We start from the raw sequence: 25,302 nt of genomic DNA, 5'->3' as shown, positions 1-25,302 counted from the left end.
TTACCCTTCCATATCAACTAGAATTTAGATTTTTGACATGCATGTAATATGACAAAATTAGTTTTTCTTTCGCTTGATTAATAACGAACTTGAAATTTTTTTGTTGTCCAATAATAATGATTTTTCAAAAGAAAATATTACTTTAAGTGGCCAATGATCAGTTTGGATTACCTTAATATACTATTAATATTTAAACTGCTCTTTAGTATAGAAAAAGATCAATTTTAAATAAACAAAAAAAATTTACCACTAGCAAATTTCAGGAATTTTAAAAATTTTATGGACTATAATGATGAAATCAGCAAATGATATTAATCCTAAATTAAAAAAACCTCAGCGTTTAAACTTATTGAAGCAATCATGAATCTGAGGAAAATGAAAGAAAAACATTAAGAAAATATTCATGTAACTTTAAAAAAGAAGAGTTAGAAATATAGAGAATTTGCATTTCAATTACGAGATTCCTCGTCAAATATCAAATTTTTTTTTACGCTCTAAGTAAAAAGAGGTTATTTACATGATTAATCGACTATATAACAAAAAAATATTTAAGGATTTAGAGAAATTCTTTTTTTCTAAAAAAAAAAGGACCGGCCCGCCCTAGCCGCGGCCCTCTTAGGGCTGGGTTGGACTGGCCATTTTAAGACCCGTTCATGTGACGGGCCGGCCCGTCCTAGCCCACCAAATTGAAAAGCCCGCGAAGCTTGAGCTGAACGTTTTGACAGCTCTATGTATAGCATATCTATTTACATAATCAGTCAGTAAAACATAAACTCTATTTAGACAATGGTCATGTCTATCCTTGTGGAACAAACTTTAACCACCAAAAAAGGAAATTGAACACCGATGATGAATATGTTACAAAATTGTATGAGCCAAACATTTACGGGGAAAAAATAAATAAAAGAGAAACGATTTTTTTTGGGCCTATCCCTCCATCTATTTAGTTACTGAATTAATTAAATAAGGAATATCATTTAAAGGAAAATGGATGAAACAGAAAATATTTATGAAATTTAAAGAAAAGGAAAGAGAAATGAAATTTTTTCAAAGAAAGACCTTGTAGTATAAGAACTTTCTTAGCGACTATTCCTCCATCTATTTAGTAACTGAAATTAATTCGCGATACATCTGCTGATGAATATACTGCCAGCTTTAATTTGCGTTCTTCTTCATACTATCATTACACCATCATCCTAATTTTTTCTTCCATTTTTTAATCACAAAATAAACCAATAATTCAATGGCATTGATCAAGATTCAATCTTTTTGTTTGCTCTTCACAATCTTGATTCTTTTCTCCCTTTTCCCTTCACCATCATCATCATCGTTATCTCACCACCATAGCCGCCGCCAAAAACAGCGCCGCCATAGCCAAAGTTCACAGCAGCTTCCCACTATTTTTCGTCCATCTTTTTTCACATCAACTGAAAGTGGCGGTGAATGGGTTACTTTACAAGAATCAATCGGCGTCTCCGCCATGCACATGCAACTTCTCTACAACAACAAAGTCGTCATCTTTGACCGAACCGACTTCGGCCCTTCTAATCTCTCCCTTCCCGACGGCAAATGCCGCTATAACGACGAGGCCCTTGATGTTGACTGCACTGCTCATTCTCTCCTTTACGACGTTTCATCAAACACTTTTCGTCCTCTTATGGTTCAAACGGACGTTTGGTGTTCCTCCGGCGCCGTTAATTCTGACGGCACACTTATTCAAACCGGTGGATACCATGCCGGCGACCATAAAATACGTTTATTTTCACCGTGTGATGACGTTGACGACTGTGATTGGACTGAATTACCGCAGAATTTAACTGTCCAAAGATGGTATGCTTCTGATCATATATTACCAGATGGACGTGTGATTATTGTTGGTGGAAGAAGAGCTTTTAGCTACGAATTTTTTCCCAAGAATGTGAATAATAATGATGGTGTTTTTTATTTACAATTCTTGAGGGAAACTACTGACTTTAAAGAAGAGAACAATCTTTATCCATTCTTGTACATTTTACCCGACGGGAATCTTTATATGTTTGCAAACCAAAGGTCTGTAGTATTGGATTATGTGAAGAACAAGATTGTGAAGGAGTTTCCGATGATTCCCGGTGAAAAAAGGAGTTATCCGGCGACTGGGTCGTCGGTAATGCTGCCGTTACGTTTAAGTGCCGGCGACTCAGCTCAGAATCCAGTGGTGGAGGTGATGATTTGCGGCGGCGCGTCGGGTGGCGCGTATATTAAAGCGCAGAAGGGTGTGTTCGTGCGGGCTTCGAGCACGTGTGGGCGGATGAGGCTGACGGATCCAGATCCTAAATGGGTCATGGAGGATATGCCTATGGGTCGGGTCATGCCCGATATGCTGTTGTTACCCACTGGAGATGTGATCATACTGAATGGGGCATCAAAAGGAACAGCTGGGTGGGAGAATGCATATGACCCGGTACTGAACCCGGTTCTTTACAGCCCAAACGAACCCGACCCGAGTAAGAGATTCAGTGTTCTCAACCCTAGTACAATTCCAAGAATGTACCACTCATCAGCTACCTTATTGCTAGATGGCAGAATATTAGTAGGTGGAAGTAATCCACACGTAAGGTACAATTTCACAGGCGTAAGGTACCCTACAGAGTTGAGCTTAGAAGCATTTTCGCCACCATATTTAGCCCCACAAAACTCTTATCTACGCCCTTCAATCCTAGCCGTCGAGGGACAAATCAGTGGTTTCCTATCTTATGGTCAGCAATTCTCCATCACCTTCACTTTGGGGTTTTACCAGCCTGAGGAAGAGCTCATGGTAAGCATGATTGCACCCTCATTTACTACACACTCATTCGGGATGAATCAGAGGTTACTGGTTTTGGACATTTTGGAAATTGAACAGCTCTCTATGTTTGCGTATAAAGTTACGGTGGTTGCACCCCCATCACGTAATATTGCACCTCCAGGATATTATATGATTTTTGTTGTTCATCAAAATGTTCCTGGTCAATGTGTTTGGGTAAGGATACAGTGAGCACTGTAGAAATGTGAATTTTGCTAGGTAGGCAGTTGGAATAAATTTTTTGGGATAGTTGAAAAAGAAAAAGTGATTGTATGCAGTGGTAAGTTTTATTCAGTGGAATGGCTGAATGTTTCTGCTCTTATTCCTTGTATTATATTTTGATCTTTTTATGTGAAAATTGGTACGGAAATGGGTGACCAGTAGAATTCTGGATAACAGAGAATGCAAAAATGGCAGTAAATTGGAGCAAGCAGCTTATATTGAGGTTACAAAAATTACATCTTTTGGTATCTAGCTCCTCTTCTTCTCAATGTATTTGCAGCTTCATTTCTTTTCCTCGTCTCAATTCTTTGTCGTGTCTTGCAGATGCATAGGGCTTTTTTCTTTCCTTTTCTTCATTCCATTATTTTTCCTCTAGTGTTCCATATTTTTGTCTTCCGGTAATTCTTCTTCTTTCAATACTTGTTAGAAAATATGAGACTTGAAAATAGTATTTATTTATTTTTATAAAAATATATATTTTTTAACTGTGTAAAATATATGAACAATTTTTGTGCGTCAAATTTCCCACACTTAAATATTTGTTCATCCTCGAGCAAAGGAAACAAATAACATAGGTAAAATACTTTTATGCAAAATCATGAGAACTTTAGGCAGAAAATTCAACTAAGACCAACTCACAAATGTAACAACTTTTAACCATACTTATGTTCACCTATTAAAACGTTATTATCTAATCCCAAGTGTGTATTACGAATGATGAGAGATGACCACAGTATATATCGTATTGAATAAGGAAGGGCATAGATAGAAAATTCTAACTCTCAACAAAGAAGTACCTCATGTTATCAGAAATTGTTATAAGCTTGACTATAATTTGATTTTTTTACTTATGTAGGAGACTTCATGCCCGGATCATGTAAAACTTTACTAGGCTTTAATATAGGTTTAGGGACAAATAGGATATAGATGGATAAGAGTGACTAAGTCCCTATGTATTGGGTAAATTTAGTTTACATTAAATGATCGAATGGTAGCGTGACACGTGCAACCGAAGACGGGTAGAAAGTAAATCGAGTAACAACTAGTACTGGGAACAACAACTGCAATTGACATCGGATAGACCCGGAAGGGAGCGTGGTCAACGTGAATAGATCAAAAATTTGCTATCGGATAACATTCAATGAAGAATATTCCCTGGCATTAAATGGGCAGCCGTTGCACAGAATATTTGCATTCATGCTTACCGTTACATATTCATCAATACCCCTTTATTATCATTTAAGAAGGGCTTGATCCTAGAATCTTGTTTCCCTAGGTATAGCTATGAATACTAGTCTCAACAGCCAATGTAAGATAGGGAATTCTTGGAAAATCTTATGTTATATTCCATTCTCAAGCTCAATAAAGTAACTTTATTTGCTCTTTTATACTATTCTTATTTCTGTCCCCGGAGGCATTGCTCTCAGAACTAAGCTTGTCATTTCTCTCAATTTTAACCGTTAAGTCTTATTTATAATCTTGTTTATTTATCATTTTTGGATCAAATTAGTTCGCTTGTCTATAAACCACGTAACAAATTCAACTATGTCGTTTTATGGGTAAACAGTTTGGCGACCACTATGAGGCTTAGACAATTGCGTAATTGAGTTAATCCTTGCAGTTATTACTAACTTGTTTGATTCTTTGTTTCTTAGCAAAAAATAAAAAATGACAGGTAATAATGTCAACATCGCACATAACGCTGAGGGACATGAAAATCTACCTCAACCTGAGAATTCAATCAGCGACACTCGCAACGAGTGGGATGAGGCAACCCCGGTCCGTGGAGGACACTACCCCTAACATGTATGGGAGAAAACTCCCGATGACGCGGAACGCAAACACGTTGCGGAAATAGTAAGGATCCTAAGAGAGCACTAGAAAGCCATAATGGGCCATCTCTCAAGGCAGGATCATGTCATGATGGAATTGAAGCAAGCGTTGTCAGGCGCTTCCACAATGCAAACGGAAGGGGTCCGGCTCCTTCCGGCATTCCTGCAAATCAAACGGCTCAAAGAGTTGATAACAATACCCCGAGGGATGAGGTCGGCTTTGAGGGTGCTCGAGGGACTGAAAGCAGATATGATAATTATGATAGTAATGATCCCTTCAAAATAGAGCTGATGAGATTTACGAGGGAAATGAACGAACGGATGGATCAGAACATGAAAGAGTTTCACGCCCGAATATGGATCAGTTTTTGGACGCACCACCAGTTTTAAAGGGCCCAGATTCAAAAATATATACGCAGTTGCCGTTTAAACCGAGCGCAACACTGGGTTAAGTTGTAGGGGATTTATATCATGGCAATTGAAGTTATGAAAATGTATCGGGCTATCTAAAATTGAAGTGAAGTATATTACCACTACTGAAGCTAGCAAAGAGATGATTTGGCTGAAGCACTTCCTTCAAAATCTTGGCTTGTATTAAAAGGAGTATGTCATCTATTCTGACAACCAAGTGTAATAGACTTTAGCAAAAATATCATGATTATGCAAGGAAGAAGCATATTAACATGAGATATTATTAGATTCTTCAAATGTAGATAGCAGATCTATGCAGATCGAGACGATCACTACAGGTGAGGATCCTTCAGATATGCTAACCAAGGTAGTGCCAAGAGACAAGTATGAGTTATGTAAAGAACATATCGGAATGTACTATGCTTAGAAGTCTGGTATAACCTCCTTAAGGTGAATGGGACTTGTAACGATCCGACCGGTCGTTTTGAGACTTTACATCCCGTTCGGTGGCAAAAGGACTTGAGCAGCTTTGTATTATGTGTTATAACTTGCATGCGTGGTTGAGTTCAGTTACCAGATGATTCGGAGTCAAATTGGGAGAAGGATTCTAGTTTTGGAAGCTTAAATGGTAATAGTTGACCGGAATTTGACTTTTGTGTAAACGACTCCAAAATGGGTTCTGGATGATTTCAACAGCTTCGTATGGTAATTTTGGACTTAGGCGTACGTTCGGATTTGAATTTGAAGGTCCGTAGGGTAATTTGAAGCATTTCGGCGAAAATTGGAAAAGTTGAAGTTTGGAAGGTTGAGAGGTTTGACCAAGAGTTGACTTTGGTGATATCTGGGGCGGAATGCGATTCCGAGAGTTGAAGTATCTCTGTTATGTTATTTGGGACTTGCCTGCAAGATTTGACGTCATCTCGGGTTGATTTGATAGGTTTCGGAGCAAGTTTTAGAACTTGGAAGGTTTAAAGGTTCATGAGTTCGATTCATGGTGCGAATCATAGTTTCAACGTTGTTTTATGTGATTTGAGACCTCGACTGCGTCCTTGTTAGGTTATGGAACTTGTTGGTATGCTTGGACGGGGTCCCGGGGACCCCAGGTATGTTTCAGATGAGTTTTAGATGTTTTTCATGGTTGTGAAAAGGTTTGGTTCTGGTGTTTTCGCACCTGCGACACCTTAAAGCGCAGGTGCGGCTCTGCTTCTGCGTGAGCCTGGTCACTTCTGCGGTCATAGAGGCCAGGGAGCTCGCTCGTTTTTGCGAAGGCTGGCACGCAGGTGCGAAGTTCGCTTATGGGCCAGCGATCGCTCATGCGAAGCAGTTCGCTTCCGAGTTCCTTTTGGCGCTTTTGCGGTGCCGCTGGTGCGGCTGTAATTCTGCATATGCGGATCCAGGACTGGCTATCTGAGTTCACAAATGCGAGAGCGCAGATGCGCTTCTTTTTCCGAAAATGCAGAAGTCTTGGGCAGAATCATATAAATTGAGGGTTTGGCCATTTTCACCATATTTCGAGTTGTAGACCTCGGTTTTGGGAGATTTTTTGTGGGTTTTTCAGGCCAATCATGGGGTTACTTTGGCTAGATTTGGACCGTCCGGAGGTTATTTCACTCGAGAGGTTCATTTTAGAGTGAAGGTCTATCTTCTTTGAGGTAAGTATCTTGTCTAACTTTGTGTGGGAGAACTACCCTTTAGGATTTGAGTTCTTTATGCTAATGTATCATGTGAAGTCCATGTACGCGAGGTGACGAGTACGTGCTCGGGCTTATTTGTAGAAAATTGACCTCTTAGGGCTCTTAGGTCTTTATGTTCACTAGATATGAAGTTGTTTTGATAGGATTGGGATCCCATTTACTAGTTTTCACCTCTACGTGTTTTTAATTGGAATTAATTGCTTCTTGATCCACTCTTATTGCCTATTTGACTTTTACGTGACTTAACTGAAGTTTTTACCTCTTCTATTGCCATGCTATCCCTCTCTAGTCGCTTCTCCTTAATTGAAAGTATAATTATCTCTCCTGTAATTGTTCATCCTTAATTGAGGTTTTGATTATCTTTTCGATGTTTACCCTTAATTGAATTGTTGTATCTCTTTCGTAGTTGTTCAACCTTAAAAGAAGTTTAGATATCCTATATCTTAGTTGACTTATCCTTATTTGGCATTATTTGAATCGCGTTATCTCCCTTGTTGTTGAACTGTACACTTGGGATCGTTGTTACATTTTATTTCTGCCTTGTTGAGCTATTCTTATTATGATTAGTATTCTCTATTGTGTTTATTCTTTGTGAACTAGTTCTACCGTTTCTTTGTGATCAAAAGCTGTTGAGTTGATTTACTTGATATACTCTTGTGTTATTGTCATTGTTGTTGTTGTACTCAGTGTTGTGAAGCACGAGGTTTCTGCCGTGCGATTGTTATTGTGATGCACGAGGTTTCTATCGTGCGGTTGGGGTTGTGTTGCACAAGGTTTCTGCCGTACTATTGTTACTATTGATATGTGCACATGCGGCGTGACAAGGCGGGCTATATATATGTGGGTTGCGCATATGGAGAGACAAGGTGGGAACATTATTATGTACGTGTGGCGAGACAAGGCGGGCATTTACTTTATTATTGCACACGTGGCGAGACAAGGTGGTATATGCCAGGGATTGGTTTGTGATGACTTGTGATGGCCTGGGGGCATTCTTGTTGTTGATATTTGTGTAATGGCGTACCTACCTGTGTGAGTTTTATCTTGTCAAACATTGCGGGAAGGACCTTCTTACGTACTGTCTCTTTTCTCTATACTTACTAGCTGGCATGAACTATGTTAGAACACTTGCACAAGCATACACGTAGTTAATCACTCCTATCGGTTTAAGAGGTTGGACCCTAATATTGTTGAGTATTGATGCACACCCTTGTCTACTTGTCTTCTATGTGAGAATGGTTATATTGGCAAGAGCGTCGTCCGTATGGTACTAGTTGAAATAAGGGCCCAAGATACCAAGTGTTTAGGGTTCCTAAAGTGGGACACGTGACTTGTGGATATTCTGGGGTTTGATACCTCGTGATGATTATTAGATAAAACCTGATGTGAAAGTGGTTACTCTCATCTAGTTGCTACATGTTCTTCTTTTAATTGTGACCACCTGATTTAGACTGTGTTCAGCTTCTTTACTGTGTTATTACTTGTTGTGTTCCGCTACTAATTGTTGTTTCTATTTCTTATTGCAAGTACCATATTATCGTCGTCATTATGCGTAGTTTTATAGAGATATCGTATTCTGTTAGTACTACTCTTATATTTGCTCAGGTTAGTTAGTCCAGTAGGTGTCTTGACTATTCCTCGTCACTACTCCACTGAGGTTAGTCTTGATACTTACTGGGTACCGGTGTGGTGTACTAATACTACGTTTCTGCACAATTTTTGTGCAGATCCAGAGATTTCGAAGTCAGTCGATTGTTAGCTAGTTGTGCGGATCTTTGCTGAGGATACTCAAGGTAAACATATTGCTGCATTCGCAGGCTTCGAAGTCACCTTCTGATATTGTTTTTATACTGTTTATCCTTATTTCGAAGCAGTTGTATTAAGAGATTCTATCAAACTCTATAGAGCTTATGACTTGTACTACCGGTTTTGGGATTGTATTTTTTCTAATTTGAAATTTGTCAATCTTTATTTGTTTTGATATTATTTTCAGTAATTGTTAGGCTTACCTAGTCCCTAAGACTAGGTACCATCACGACCTCCTACAGAGAGAGATTTGGGTTGTGACAAGACTAGAGGGGGAGATTATGGGGTCAATCCCATATAGACATGTGCCAATGAAAACAAGACTTGGCTGAAAATCTATTTTTGGAGTCAAAGAAAGTATTTGATTGGAGGAGAATCATATATCCTCCCATAGACTTGGAGCCACCTTTTGTTTCTCTTATAAATGGAGAGTCATTCTTCCATTTGAAAATACACCAAATACAGAGAGCTAAGCAATTATTCGGAGACATAGTGTAATAGTCTATAAGGAAAAGAGATGTGAGTGATTGTTTACCCTAAAATTGGATAACAATTAAACTTATAATGTGGTTTTAAAGACAGGTGATTTCACCTAATACAAATTGATGAATATGAAGATTAACAATGGAAATTGACAATAAGATAAAGCAAACCAGTGTTTGAATGGAAATTCAGCCCTCGAGCTTGAATACCCTCGAACTTATTGGTGCAAGAACAGTCGTAAATATAACAAGCTAATGAACAAGTATATGAGCTAAAGAGAAAGTGTTATATTGCTTTGATCTGTGAGAACCATGTCCCGTATAAATGATTAGAACCCTCTTTATATAGTGGAGGAACCCTCTTTATATAGTGGAGAAATCCTATCTATGGTACAATTCCAGTTATGGAAGTAAATCCGATGATTAACTAACCAATCTGCCCTTAATTTGATCTGTTTCGAGATTTCCGCCACGACCTTCGACCAGTTACGGATATATCGCCTTTCCGTTCGGTCTTGCTTGATGTTTGTCCTGCTCAACCTTGATTATTATCGGTTTTGATCTTGCTAGGTAACTCAAACCCGAACTCAGTGTCTTATTCTCGTGCCTCGATCTAATATATTACAGGATCGATCTTCGATCCTTCACACCGGTCTTGATAAATCAGTAAAATTGGGTGAGCCCGATTTGAACCGTATACAGATAGTCCCCTTGTTTTATGGAGTGTAATGACAAGAAACGAATTGAGCCCGATTTCCTTTGCTTGTTCTTCTCAAAGCACCAAATATTCCAGTCTCTATTCTTCCTTGCTCACAAAAACAAAATGGCCAAAACATCTAAAACCGCTCCGCAAAAGAAAACTGCTCAGGTTCGGGCAAAGGAGGTTGCTGAGCGCGTCAAGTGTCAGTCTCGGAGGGATACCCTTGAAAAAAACATTCTTGGGACTTTGATATTTCGACTAAGATCGATGGACCCCGAATGACCATTTGAACTAGAGTTTGAGTAGCTCTTAGGATTACCAGTCGAGTAAAGATTTGTTCGAACTTGAAGTAAAGTTAACCCTTAGGCTTTATAGATAGTCCCTGAGTGAGAGTTTGCTCGAACTCGGGCTAAGATAACCCTTGGGATTTTATGATCGAGTGAGGACTTGCTCGAACTCGAAGTGAAGTTAGCCCTTAGGCTTTATAGTCGTGTCAGGATTTGCTCGAACTCGAAGTAATGTTAGCCCTTAGGCTTTATAGATAGTCCCTGAGTGATAGTTTGCTCGAACTAGTGTTAGGATAGCCCTTGGGCTTTTATGATCGAGTGAGGACTTGCTCAAACTCGAAGTAAAGTTATCCCTTAGGCTTTATAGTCGAGTGATGATTTGCTCGAACTCAAAGTTAAGTTAGACTTTAGGCTGAGAGTTTGCTCGAACTCGAGTTAAGATAGCCCTTGGGCTTTATGATCGAGTGAGGACTTGCTCGAACTCGAAGTAAAGTTAGCCCTTAGGCTTTATAGATAGTCCCTGAGTGAGAGTTTGCTCGAACTCGGGTTAAGATAGCCCTTGGGCTTTTATGATCGAGTGAGGACTTGCTCAAAATCGAAGTGAAGTTAGCCTTTAGGCTTTATAGTCGAGTGAGGATTTGCTCGAACTCGAAGTAAAGTTAGCCCTTAGGCTTTATAGATAGTCCCTGAGTGAGAGTTTCCTCGAACTCGGGTTAAGATAGCCCTTGGGCTTTTATGATCGAGTAAGGACTTGCTCGAACTCAAAGTAAAGTTAGACCTTAGGATTTATAGATAGTCCCTGAGTGAGAGTTTGCTCGAACTCGGGTTAAGATAGCCCTTGGGATTTTATGATCGAGTGAGGACTTGCTCGAACTCGAAGTGAAGTTAGACCTTAAGCTTAATAGTCGAGTGAGGATTTGCTCGAAGTCAGAGTAAAGTTAGCCCTTAGGCTTTATAGATAGTCCCTGAGTGAGAGTTTGCTCGAACTTGGGTTAAGATAGCCCTTGGGCTTTTATGATCGAGTGAGGACTTGCTCGAACTCGAAGTGAAGTTAGCCCTTAAGCTTTATAGTAGAGTGAGGATCTGCTCGAACTCGAAGTGATGTTAGCCCTTAGGCTTTATAGTCGAGTGAGGATTTTCTCGAAATCGAAGTAATATTAGCCCTTAGGCTGTATAGATAGTCCCTGAGTGAGAGTTTGCTCGAACTCGGGTAAAGATAGCCCTTGGGCTTTATAGATAATCCCTGAGTGAGAGTTTGCTCGAACTCGGGTGAAGATAGCCCTTGGGCTTTTATGATCGAGTGAGGACTTGTTCGAACTCGAAGTAGAAGTAGCCCTTAGGCCTTTGTACTTGTTATGGATTTCGGACGTCTCCGATCTGCGTTTATTTGGCTGTAGCCTCTTTAGTTCGGAACTTTCCCTTTGGTCTTATTTTTCGTTTCACCTCGAGTTTGCCCGAAGTGTCAGTTCTCGAGTGGGGTGGCCGTGGCCTGTAAAATTGAGGGTCTCCTTTAAGGTCTTATGGTCTCGAAATTTTAGTAGCTCGATTTCGTTTGTTTTCCGAACGGCAGTCCTCAAGCGTGGGTTAGTTGTTCGAACTTCCATCATGATCGGCCCTTAAGCCTGACACAATAGAACAAGAGTATGAAGTAGGAAATTTTTCTAAAGGCATGAGATATCGGCAAGGAAAAGTACTCATCTTAATAGATTATTATACATGCGTGCATGTTTGATGTTAGGGCTCAAGTAATCTATATGGGCACGGTTTATTTGACCGTTTGACCCTTACATTTTTCTATCAAGACTCCGCTGTCATGAAGTAATTTCCTTGCAACAAAGTAGACATTCGAGGGTAATACACCCCCAGTATTCGAGGCTAATTGGGCCGATTATGTACGTCGGCCCAAATGACAGCCAGGTACTCGATTAAACTTTGCTTCAATTGATGTGAAGCTATGGAACTCCGAGTGTTGAGACCTTGAGTGAAAGCTTGAACAACCTAGTAATTGGTGACTGGAGGCAAATCCATTCTCTCTGCTTGGAACCGAGATACGAATTCCCTAAGCATCTCGTTATCTTTCTGCCTTACCTTGAAAAGGTCCGACTTCCTCGTTGCAACTTTAATGGCTCCGGTGTGTGCCTTTACAAAAGAATCTGCAAGCATAACAAACGAATCAATAGAATTAGGGGGTAAGTTATGATACCATACTAAGGCACCCTTCGATAGAGTCACCCCGAACTTCTTCAGCAGTACGGATTCACTTTCGCCATCTTCCAAGTGCTTTCCTTTGATGGCACACGTATACGAGGTGACAAGTTCATTTGGACCGGTCGTCCCGTTATACTTGGGAATCTCGGGCATGCAGAACTTGTTGGGGATTGGCTTCGGAGCTGCACTAGGGGGGAAGGGTCTTTGCACGGACATTTTAGAAACTAGTCCTTCCAATATCAGTAGTGCCCCCCTAAATTTGATCAACTTGGGAGTTGTACGCTTCTACCCTTTTGTCGTTTTCCTTAATCTTCTTCTCCCTCGATTCGGTTCATTTTGTGAGTTCTTCGAGCATCTTCATAATTGCGGGGTCAGTCCCCGACTCATCGGCGTTTGGTCTCTCCGGTACAGGTTCGGCTCTGTGAATAACTTCTTATGATGTTTCGAGCTCAACTCTGCTTGGTGCTCGATTCTGATTTTGGAGTTGTGCTATCGCAGCTTGTTGAGTCTGTAAAATTTCATATATCATTCGAAGGCTAATTCCGTCTTCTTCACCGCTCTCTGCATTTTGATCGGCTACTCAAGCATCCCTGCGGATGCTATTCTCAGGGTTGACGCCCAAATTCCCATTGATGGCAATACGGGAGCTGGCATCGACTGGGTCTACGGCCGGTAGTCCGTCGGGGTTGACCGGAGGTACTCCGCTTCCCAGGGTGACTATGTTTTCGTTCTCGCCATTAAGACCAAGGTCGTTGTCTGTGTGAGTGGGTGCTACTTGAGAGTTTGACATGTTGATTCCTGAAATCAAAGACACTTACGAGAACAAGCGTAAAACAGTATGTATTATGGGAATTAATACCAGGCAATCACTATTATCCTTAGCCCCACGGTGGGCGCCAAACTGTTTACCCTAAAAATTGGATAACAATTAAACTTATAATGTGGTTTTAAGTACACGTGATTTCACCTAATACCAGTTGATGAATATGAAGATTAACAATGGAAATTGACAATAAGATAAAGCAAACCAGTGTTTGAATGAAATTCAGCCCTCGAATTTGAATACCCTCGAACTTATTGGTGCAAGAACAGTCATAAATATAACAAGCTGATGAATAAGAATATGAGCTAAAGAGAAAGTGTTATATTGCTTTGATCCGTGAGAACCATGTCCCTTACAAATGATTAGAAGCCTCTTTATATAGTGGAGGAATCCTATCTATGGTACAGTTCCAATTATGGAAGTAAATCCCATGATTAACTAAACAAACCACCCTTAATTTGATCTGTTCCGAGATTTTCTTCACGACTTTCAATCAGTTACGGATATCTCGCTTTTCTGTTCGGTCTTGCTCGATGTCTGTCTTGCTCAACCTCGATTATTATCGGTTTCGATCTTTCTAGGTACCTCGAATCCGAACTCGGTGTCTTATCCTCGTGCCTCGATCTGATCTATTACAGGATCGTTCTTCGATCCTTCACACCGGTCTCGATAAATCAGTAAAATTGGGTGAGCCCGATTTTAACCGTATACAACGATATTGTAGTAAGGTGAAAAAATCAAAAGAGAATTACTTTTTTTGAGTGTGTAGTGGTCTTTGGAGTATTTTACCCACATCTATAAAGTGTAATTTTCTTTTTGTTACGTGATATCAGTTGGACCTCTTGGGATTATGGTTTTTTCCTTTATTCAAAGGGTTTTCTACGTAAAAATCTTGGTGACCTTGTTATTATTCTTGTCGATTATGGTACATCAGCGTTACATTATTATTTCGCTATTATTACCTTAAATAATTTTTTTGTGGGCTATTTATTCCCAACACTTTCTGCACGGGCAAATGTAGTACGAGGATAGTGATGCAGCTGTAATTACTAATTTCGACTCAGAACTATATATATTCCATGAAGCTAATAAGGAGATGTTGTACAGCAGTCAGCAGGTGGCTAGAGAGGGAGACTGAGGTGTGTAGGGGCCCTTTGACTAAATGTACACAGGGATGGGACTCCCTGTGCAGTTTTGGGCAATGCACTGCTATGCAATGTAAAGGGCAACGTCCAAATGAAGAAGCAATAACGAGGAAGATCACCAGTAGTAAAAAGTGCAGAACATAAAAGAAACCGGACCAAAACTATGCAACAAATACGTGTATTTTATCATACTACTAGGTTAAGATGACCTGCAAGAACATGCAAATATCTAGATAATCTAATTATTAACCTAAAATATGCTACATGCCCTTGGCACTTATCTGTCAATCATTTTCTTCCCTGCTGAGTTTTCCTTTCTGCCTAAAGTCGTTCATGAAGCAGTGCTGAAATAATTATTTGTCTTCCTACTTGAAGCTATCGATACTTGTACGCATTATGAATAACTAATCATCAAACAAATATATATCACAAAAAAGCATTGGTGCAGAGCATGACATTCTTTAACATCGATATATTCGATCATTTTTGATAACTTCAAGATGTTATTTAGAGATGTGACATAATAAAAAGATGTGAGTAGAAATTGTAAAGTGGCTTGAGACTCGATCAATTGATCAAAACTGGAACTGTACTTTCTCTCATTTCTGGCCTAGTCCTGTTGCATGGACAATGTCCAGCAATTCAGCAGACATATTTACAGAGACTAAGGCTACAATAATTGGTATAGTTTCATCTATACAACTCAACTGTCACTTTTACTTACTACAACTTACTGATCTGTACTTGTACTTTGTAGCCCAATACAGATAGTTTATGAAATTCAATGCACTGAGTATGCACATTAGCCAGTAAAATCTCTCCAAATGGAAGTGATTCAAGTTGCGACCAGAAAGCCATGGGTGGTGCTTTGAATTGCCTGTGACGCTATTGACAATTGATACTATCACTGTACTAAGATAGTATCCTATGGCTAAAGAAGCCCAAGAGAGTGATGTTGCCAATGATCTCATACTAAATGGTGCTTCCGAGAAACAAAATTCAAGTAGTCCGGCTAGAGTGAAAAGATCCGCTGATCCAAGAAACAAGTACTGAAACGCGATCCAAAAGAACGTAATAGGCAATGGCTTCGTAGAGTCTAGTCCCGAGTTCGTAGCTACTCGTTTGCGCTTGACCTCAACAAGAGCTGCTATTGCCATTGCTACAATTGACAGGAACAGACCGATACCAATACGTTGGAGGTGAGTGATTCCCATCTCTGTCTTGGTTACTCTTCGGGCAAATGGGATGATGAAGTAGTCGAAAATCGGTGCAAGGATCATGATGAACAATACAGGGAAAATAGGGAGTGAAGCTGGTGGAACTTTTAACTTGGCAAAATTTGTATTCATAGTTGCAGCTTGCTGGACTGAGAATGTGGATAGTTGAGCCAGGCAACAGTTGAGCATTATTGTGCAGGCGAAAATTGGTAGGATTTTCATCACAATCTTGACTTCTTCTACTTCTTGCACTGAGCATTTCAACGCACCACAAGCGGCAGGATTTCTCACAACAGCTCGATTAAGGAACCTCAGACTTTTCGATGGGATCTCGATCGATTCTACATATTTGATGTTTGTAGTTTCCCCATCTTCTCTGGATAGTAGTACTGGAATTGTAGAAGGGCTTGAACCCAAACTTGTTATTGCACTACCTGAATTTCTCGATGCACAAGAATTTAGCACGGCTGCAATTAGAACCTAGATACATAACAACAGTATCAATATTAGTTGCTTAGACAAGATAAAGCTCAAAGCACTCTTATGTAAAAGTTGTTTATAATAAAAGACTTCAACTTTTATACATTTCCAATGTAAAAGAATTTTTACACTGTCGAGCCATCTAAAAGATAATAATAAGTAGTCATTCATAATAAGTTGGATCAATAACTTGAAAACGCGACAGTTAAATTGCTACAATGATTATGCTAAAATACTACTCCCTCCGTTTCAATTTAGAAGAGGTAGATTGACTCGGCACGGTGTTCAAGAAAAAAAAATAATTTTTGAAACTTGTGGTCTTAAAAGCTTAAGAGGTAAAAGCTTTCGGGGCCATGACATTTGTGTGATTATAAAAACTTCTCATTACGGGTAAAATGAAGAGTATAAAGTTGAATGATTTCCAATTGTAGAAATGTGTTATTCTTTTTAGAACAGACTAATAAGGAAAGTGTCTCATCTAAATTGAAACAGAGGGAGTATGAATTTCTGACGGTCATTCCCATCGTAATGCCACTGAAAATATGGGATTTTCGACAGGAAGTCCGCCAGAAATGTTTCCGACGAGCCAATTTCGGAAATCAAAATATTCCGATCGGAAATTCGCATATTTCTTTAGTAGTAATTGTCAGTGTACATAAGTTAAATTCAATAAAATGCATATAAAAACATAATTACCTTGGATATTGTTGTTAGAGGACTTCCGCGAGGAATCTTGTTCCTATAGAAAGGAGAACCAGCAAGGAATAATGGGATTGACAACAATATAGCCAAAGTTGAAATCCCAAATCCCCATTGCCAACCCTTGTTATCTTCCACCCAAACTACAAAAGTGACAGCAATGAGGCCTCCACATGAGAGGCAAAACACAAAGTAATTGAAGAAAGTTGATCTTTGTTTCCTTCCTTGTGGGGTTTCTCCATCAAACTGTTCAGCTCCATGGGGTGGCAGAGATCCCTTAATGCCTCCTACACCCAATGCCACTAAGTAAAGTCCTATGAATAACATTGCAGCTTGTGCACCCTCAACTTGTTCGCATCCCATGTTTGTCAAGTTGCATTTTTGTGGTTTCAAAGAGGTTGAACGAGCTTGTATTGTGAGTATCACCAAACCCTGCATTGTAATCAAATTTTCAAAAAATTAGTGACACAAAACCTCTAAATCATATTGTCTAACTAAAAGCGAATTCAAGATTTAAAAATACTAGTGAACACAACAACAATAATAGCAGCCCAATGTATTTCCACAAATGGGGTCTCGAGAGGGAAGGATGTACCAACCTTACTCTTACCCTGGAGGGCAGAGACTCTGCTTCTTCAGGTAGACACAATGACAAAAAAATGAATATGGGAAAGTATAAGCTGATGAATAAATACGATCACCAATAAGTGTTCATGTCTTGTAGGATAGGGGTGTGCATTCGAATCGGTTTATCGATAAATCGAATCGATTATTTGTTATCGGTTTATCGGTATCGTTTTATCGATTTATCGATTTCGATTTCGAAATTTTCCTTATCGAGTTACCGATTTCGATTTCAATTTTGTCCTCTTCGGTTATCGGTTTATCGATAAACCGACAAGATATACTAAAAAGACAACATAAATATTAATTTGAACACCGTTGGAGTGTTGGTGGCATACATTTGATCACTTACTTTAGTTTCGTTGCATGTGCTTGTTGACACAATTTTTATGTTATAAACGGTGTTCGTCTTATTTTAGCTTCTTTTTGTCCATATTATTTAGGCGTGTTTATAGCGATATACTTTCCGTGGAATCCCGCAAATTTTCTTATTGGTGTAATCGATAACCGAATCGATAAGCCCCAAAAATCGATAAATTGAATCCTTATTGAAACGATAACGATAAGCATATGTACAAATCGATAATCGATAAGTAATTATCGATAAGGGTATCGAATCGATAAATCGAATGCACACCCCTATGTAGGATATCAAATTTAAATATAATTTGCCCGAACTGCCAAGTTTGGACGTGTTGGGTTGGCTGGGCATATACGTAGAAATAGCGTGGGATAACCACTTTTTAACGTGGTATGTAGTATTCATCCGTTACTTTTAGTTTTGAGCAAAAATAGCCATTACTCTATTCAAATAATATGAAAAGACGTTTTTACCCTTTTTTCATGAGTGCTGCGTCAAAATTAAGGACATGGTTTACTTAACATTTACATTACACATATGAAGTTAAGGACATGATGTCCTAATATTTAACAACGGAAGGTGCAAATACAATGACACTTTGTCCTTAATATTTACACAACACTCATAAAGTTAAGACACTATGTCCTTAATATTTACACTGCACACATGAAGTTAAGGACACCATGTCCTAAACATTTACCCTGCACATATGAAGTTAAGGACATGGGATCCTAAAGTTTAACAATATAAGGTGCAAATACAAGTTAAGGACATTATGTCCTTAACATTTACACTACACACATGAAGTTAAGGACGCTATGTCCATAACATTTACACTGCATATATGAAGTTAAGGACATGATGTCCTAAAGTTTAACAACGGAAGGTGCAAATACAAGACACTTTGTCCTTAATATTTACAGAGCATTCATGAAGTTAAGGACAGCATGTCCTTAATATTTACACAACACCCATGTCTAGCACAGGGGTATTTTTGTCCGGACGGGTAAAAATTTATTAAGTACTGGCTAAAGGATAAATACATTTTAAACTGTGGCTAAAGAGTAAAGACATCTCTAATTAGTGGCTAACTCTGCACTTCCCTGGCATATATTCATGACGTTAAAATAGTATGGGCTAGCCCGTTTTCGGATTGGTCATTTAAAAATAGCCAGCGTTTGCAAAGTTATTGAAAAATAGCGTTATTTTGCTGCAACACGGAAAGTTCTAGCATAATATACTGGAGATCGGTGCACCTGTGTATGAACTTCCAGCATATTATGCTGGAACTCCAACACGCGGAAAGTTCCAGCATAATATACTGGAGATTGGAGCACTTGTGTATGAACTTTCAGCATATTAAGCTAGACCGGTATATTATATTGGAACTCCAGTATATTATGCTGGAAGTCCAGTATATTATACTAAAACTCAAGTATATTATGCTGGAGTTCCAGTATATTATACTGGAATTCCAGTATATTATGTTGGAGTATTTTCCGTATTTTGAACAGTATTTTCGTTCAGATTTATCTTTATAAAGTGGCTAAATTTCGATTACTTTTGAAACTGTGGCTATTTTGTATGACCACATGTAAATCTGGCTATTTTTGAATTTCTCCCTTTCATGAAGGGTTGTGTAAGTATTTGCACCTTTCTTCATGAGTGCTGTTCCAAAATTAAGGATATGGTTTCTTTAACATTTACACTACACATATGAAGTTAAGGACATGATGTCCTAAAGTTTAACAACGGAGGTGCAAATACAATGACACTTTGTCCTTAATATTTACACAACACTCATAAAGTTAAGGACACTATGTTCTTAATATTTACACTACAGACATGAAGTTAAGAATACCATGTCCTAAATATTTACAGTGCACATATGAAGTTAAGGACATGAGATCCTAAAGTTTAACAATAGAAAGTGCAAATACAAGTTAAGGATATTATGTCCTTAACATTTACACTGCACACATGAAGTTAAGGACGCCATGTCCTTAACATTTACACTGCATATATGAAGTTAAGGACATGATGTCCTAAAGTTTAGCAACGGAAAGTGCAAATACAAGACACTTTGTCCTTAATATTTACAGAGAATTCATTAAGTTAAGGACAGCATGTCCTTAATATTTACACAACACCCATGTCTAGCACAGGGGTATTTTTGTCCGGGCGAGTAAAAATTTATTAAGTACTGGCTAAAGGATAAATACATTTTAAACAGTGGCTAAAGGGTAAAGACATCTCTAATTAGTGGCTAACTCTGCACTTCCCCGTCATATATTCATGACGTTAAAATAGCATGGGCTAGCCAGTTTTCGGACTGGTCATTTAAAAATAGCCAGCGTTTGCAAAGTGATTGAAAAATAGCGCTATTTTGCTGCAACACGGAAAGTTCTAGCATAATATATTGGAGATCGGTGCACCTGTGTATGAACTTCCAGCATATTATGCTGGAACTCCAACACGCGGAAAGTTCCAGCATAATATACTGGAGATTGGAGCACTTGTGTATGAACTTTCAGCATATTAAGCTAGACCGGTATATTATATTGGAACTCCAGTATATTATGCTGGAAGTCCAGTATATTATACTAAAACTCAAGTATATTATGCTGGAGTTCCAGTATATTATACTGGAATTCCAGTATATTATGTTGGAGTATTTTCCGTATTTTGAACAGTATTTTCGTTCAGATTTATCTTTATAAAGTGGCTAAATTTCGATTACTTTTGAAACTGTGGCTATTTTGTATGACCACATGTAAATCTGGCTATTTTTGAATTTCTCCCTTTCATGAAGGGTTGTGTAAGTATTTGCACCTTTCTTCATGAGTGCTGTTCCAAAATTAAGGATATGGTTTCTTTAACATTTACACTACACATATGAAGTTAAGGACATGATGTCCTAAAGTTTAACAACGGAGGTGCAAATACAATGACACTTTGTCCTTAATATTTACACAACACTCATAAAGTTAAGGACACTATGTTCTTAATATTTACACTACAGACATGAAGTTAAGAATACCATGTCCTAAATATTTACAGTGCACATATGAAGTTAAGGACATGAGATCCTAAAGTTTAACAATAGAAAGTGCAAATACAAGTTAAGGATATTATGTCCTTAACATTTACACTGCACACATGAAGTTAAGGACGCCATGTCCTTAACATTTACACTGCATATATGAAGTTAAGGACATGATGTCCTAAAGTTTAGCAACGGAAAGTGCAAATACAAGACACTTTGTCCTTAATATTTACAGAGCATTCATTAAGTTAAGGACAGCATGTCCTTAATATTTACACAACACCCATGTCTAGCACAGGGGTATTTTTGTCCGGGCGGGTAAAAATTTATTAAGTACTGGCTAAAGGATAAATACATTTTAAACAGTGGCTAAAGGGTAAAGACATCTCTAATTAGTGGCTAACTCTGCACTTCCCCGTCATATATTCATGACGTTAAAATAGCATGGGCTAGCCAGTTTTCGGACTGGTCATTTAAAAATAGCCAGCGTTTGCAAAGTGATTGAAAAATAGCGCTATTTTGCTGCAACACGGAAAGTTCTAGCATAATATATTGGAGATTGGTGCACCTGTGTATGAACTTCCAGCATATTATGCTGGAACTCCAACACGCGGAAAGTTCCAGCATAATATACTGGAGATTGGAGCACTTGTGTATAAACTTTCAGCATATTATGCTGGACCGGTATATTATACTGGAACTCCAGTATATTATGCTGGAAGTCCAGTATATTATACTAAAACTCCAGTATATTATGCTGGAGTTCCAGTATATTATAATGGAATTCCAATATATTATGCTAGAGTATTTTTCGTATTTTTAATAGTGTTTTCGTTCAGATTTATCTTTACAAAGTAGCTAAATTTTGATTACTTTGAAACTGCAGCTATTTTTGAATGACCACTTATAGATCTAGCTATTTTTGAATTTCTCCCATTCATGACGGGTTGGGCCATCTAAAATTTGAGCTGATTTGTGCTTTGTACGCAGTACCAATTGACTCAAAAGTAAACTTGTCAAAATAATTTTTTTGTTTTGGTTTGGCGTGGTTAGATATTGCCATAAATAACAGTTTTACTTAATTTTTTGGTAATAATAAAAGAAGAAAAGAAATATTGTTTTAGCGGATTGGTCGGGTTATGAATCATTATTTAGACCAGCCTATCCGGATCCAAGCAAATATTCGGCATATAACCAACCCATTTGGTGACTCAACACATTTTTCGACACCAAAGACAATCTTAGGATATGGGGGATTTGCATCTATACCCGCTTTTTAGGTTACGTTTTAACTTGTGCTTGCTTTGCAAAAAAAATTGCAAGCGTACCCACTTTTTCGCGTAACTTCAGCATACGGGGCTGAAGTAGCAAAGGCAATCACGCAAAACTTCAGCATTCTAGTAGACGGGCCTGAAGTAGCAAGTGTGCTGAACCAAGTGTGCTGAAGTTTTTGTTTGTATTGCTGAACTTAAGCATAGTAGCTGAAGTTTTGTTCTCTATTTGCTGAAGTTTTTGTTTCTAATTGCTGAACTTAAGCATATTTGTAATTGCACTAAATAAGCTGAAGTTTTTTTGTCCTGGATTATTAGTTTTGTCATTAAGCTTTTTCAAAAACTTCGGCAGAAGATGCTGAAGTTATTTAGTTCATTTATAAAAATTTCAACATTAAATAAGCTGAAGTTTTTTTTGTCCTGGATAAGCTTTTTCAAAAACTTCAGCAGAAGATGCTGAAGTTATTTAGTTCATTTGTAAAAACTTCAGCACTAAATAAGCTGAAGTTTTTTTTGTCCTGGATTCATTAGTTTTGTCATAAAGCTTGTTCAAAAGCTTCAGCAGAAGATGCTGAAGTTATTTAGTTCATTTGTAAAAGTTTCAGCACTAAATAAGCTGAAGTTTTTTTTGTCAAGGATTCATTAGTTTTGTTATAATCAGACTATTATAAAATAATCAGATTGCCAACGGTATCTAAATCATAAAATTTTGGAAACAAATAAACGTGAAAAGAACAGAATTATCATGAAAAGAATCACCAAGTGTGACCTTAAACTTCCCGTACGTAGAAATATTCACAAATTATTGTCTACTAACTTACGTAATTATTTATAATTTATTTTTAAATAATCTGATAAACATACTTATGGCAATCATTCCACGAACTGAAGTTTCATAGCAGCACCAACAGCAGCAGAAGAAAGAAGAAGAAGAAGAACAAGAAAACGAAGGAGGAGAAGGAGGAGGAGAAAGGGGGCTGAAGTTGTTTAAAAAGTGGGTACAAGTTAAAACTTTTAAAAAAAAAAGGATATAGGTTAAATGGACCGACCAAATAGGGCGCCTCGTGCAATTTAATATGGCACAAAAAGATTGGGCTATGTGGGTCATATCCTTAGGCCACAAAACCCGAGTGGTCATCTCGCATACAACTCCGATACATCGTAACAAATATAAACTATTTTATTGGACATTTCTAGTTTGATAACAAGTCCTTGTGGTGACACTTGCCCTTTTCCCTACTTAAAATGGAATTTTATATGTGGCCATATCTCTCCTAATGAAAAGTTTTGTATACATTTAAAGTAATTGTACCACAGATACGGTCCTAACAACCACACACCTGTTCCATGGTCCTTCCAAAAGATATTAATACCATATAATATTGCGATATGGATGATATTCTCTTAAGCTAATGGAGTAATAAATAGCCTCCACCCCCCCACTCACCCACACCCCCCCCCCCCCACAACAAACAAATCCCTATTGTCACTTTACATATTATAATATATATGCAAATAGTAGAATACTTCCAAAGTGATGTGTGTGTGAGTTGTACAACAACAACGACAAGAAACCTAGTAAAATCTCACAAGTGGGATCTGGGAGGTGAAGTGTATACAGACCTTACCCCTACCTAATTAAGGTAGAGAGGTTGTTTCCGAACGACACTCGGCTCAAAAGAAGTGAAAATGAAGCAATAAACAGACAGTAGCAACCACAGGTAAGTAGACATGATAACAAATGAAGATACGTGCAACAACAGATATCTAAAAATACGACACTATAAAAATAGATTTAGTCTTTCGGGGTGCTTTTGAGTTGTAATTAACTATTATTCCATGTGGATTGGATTATGAACAAATTAACTGCTTAACTTCTTAAAAATGAGCTGAAAAAAACATATTAGGGTTTGTTTTTTTTACAAGGAAGAATGAGAATGGATTCGTAGATAGGGATAATGAGAAGGTACGAGGAGTGTTTTGACAAAATTGAAACTTACATAACTATTATAGGGTGGATTTTAACCAATAGACGACCAGTTCTAATTTTTTGTCACATAGTTTATTAAGTTGAAAAGTTTGGATAATTCACAAAGAAGAATAGAAATAATCCAATATTGAATTGTCCCACCACCATGACAACAACAACAAAAAAAAAATCGATACAATTGATAAATGTAAATACAATAAAAGCAAAATAGCAAAGTCAAAGAAGAAGAACATGTCACAAGTAGGAAAATGTGGAATTGTGTGAATGGGTAAGATGCCGATAAGATACTCTTATGTGCAAAATGAAACACGTGTCACTGGCGGTGATACACTGTTACTTGTTGACATTTGAGGCATATAGTCTACCCCGTTGTTCCTCCTAGATAACAACATTAATTTAATGCTAACAAAAGACAACAATATTGTTACATCACTTTATAAGAAATTTTGATGTTGTCTTTGTCCTTTCGCTAAGTGTTCCTCCCCCTCCCTATCCCTAGCAACACCAAAATTTTCAAACATTGATGGTGTACGAATTAGTTGATAGGTAATTTCTCGATTATGATTAAATATTTTTATACTATCTCCTCAATTTGTTTTGTAAATCTCACTACCAATTATTACTCTGATTTGTTGAGTTCTGAAAAATTGGTTAGACAAATAATTTTGACCATATGTGTATCATAGTGAATCCTTTGGGCCTATTATATCACAACCTATGCAATCATCTCTTAGATCATTCTACTCCCTCCTACTCCCTCCGTTCACTTTTACTTGGCACGTTTTGGCTTTTTTCACGCCCCTTAAGAAATAATAAATGAAGTGTATAATTTACCATGATATCCATATTAATTGATGCATATTTTATTGGATTTGAGAAAATTATTTGAAATGAGTAATAAATACTGTGGGTATAACAGGAATTCTTTTTTGTCTTCTCTTAATATGCGTAAAGTGATAAGTAAAAATAAAAATCTATTTTTAGTATACATGTCAAGTAAAAGTAACAGAGGGAGTAATAAACTTGCAAATTTAGCTTTGCCGCAAAGGGTACATTTGGTGTATAAAGCGACCTCTTATTGGACTAGCTTGTGAAAAAGGCCTTTTTATGCGCAAGGGTACTAAATGGAAATTAAAAACGACCTCTAAATAGACAGGTTGTTTTGTATTATGTGTTTGGTTTT

At 38.0% G+C, this 25,302-nt stretch overlaps 2 protein-coding genes across 3 annotated transcripts in view; one reads left to right on the top strand and one right to left on the bottom strand.

Moving 5' to 3' along the window:
- Window positions 1–1,231: 1,231 nt before the first annotated feature.
- On the top strand, window positions 1,232–3,077 carry LOC109219342 (aldehyde oxidase GLOX-like). Its single transcript, XM_019383779.1, has one exon. It carries the CDS (start codon window positions 1,244–1,246, stop codon window positions 3,011–3,013), a length of 1,770 nt encoding a protein of 589 aa, XP_019239324.1. The 5' UTR covers window positions 1,232–1,243; the 3' UTR covers window positions 3,014–3,077.
- Window positions 3,078–15,002: 11,925 nt separating this feature from the next.
- The window catches only part of LOC109219344 (protein NRT1/ PTR FAMILY 4.6-like), a 16,036-nt gene continuing 5,736 nt past the window's right edge, over window positions 15,003–25,302 (bottom strand). For both annotated transcript variants that reach the window (XM_019383780.1, XM_019383781.1), the window contains 2 exons: window positions 16,825–17,259; window positions 15,003–16,128 (listed from right to left, as the gene is read on the bottom strand). In XM_019383780.1, coding sequence (XP_019239325.1) covers window positions 15,148–16,128; window positions 16,825–17,259 — 1,416 coding nt within the window. In that variant the 3' untranslated portion in view covers window positions 15,003–15,147. The remainder of the gene's footprint in view (window positions 16,129–16,824; window positions 17,260–25,302) is intronic.

The sequence above is a fragment of the Nicotiana attenuata genome, unplaced genomic scaffold (assembly GCF_001879085.1).
Source record: "Nicotiana attenuata strain UT unplaced genomic scaffold, NIATTr2, whole genome shotgun sequence".
NCBI classification, from domain to species: domain Eukaryota; kingdom Viridiplantae; phylum Streptophyta; class Magnoliopsida; order Solanales; family Solanaceae; genus Nicotiana; species Nicotiana attenuata.
The sequence above is the reverse complement of the archived record's forward strand: the minus strand, read 5'-3'. Positions and strand labels throughout refer to the sequence as shown.

Coding starts and splice junctions, on each gene's coding strand:
- LOC109219342 (XM_019383779.1), top strand. CDS start 1,244: ATGGCATTGATCAAGATTCAATCTTTTTGTTTGCTCTTCACAATCTTG.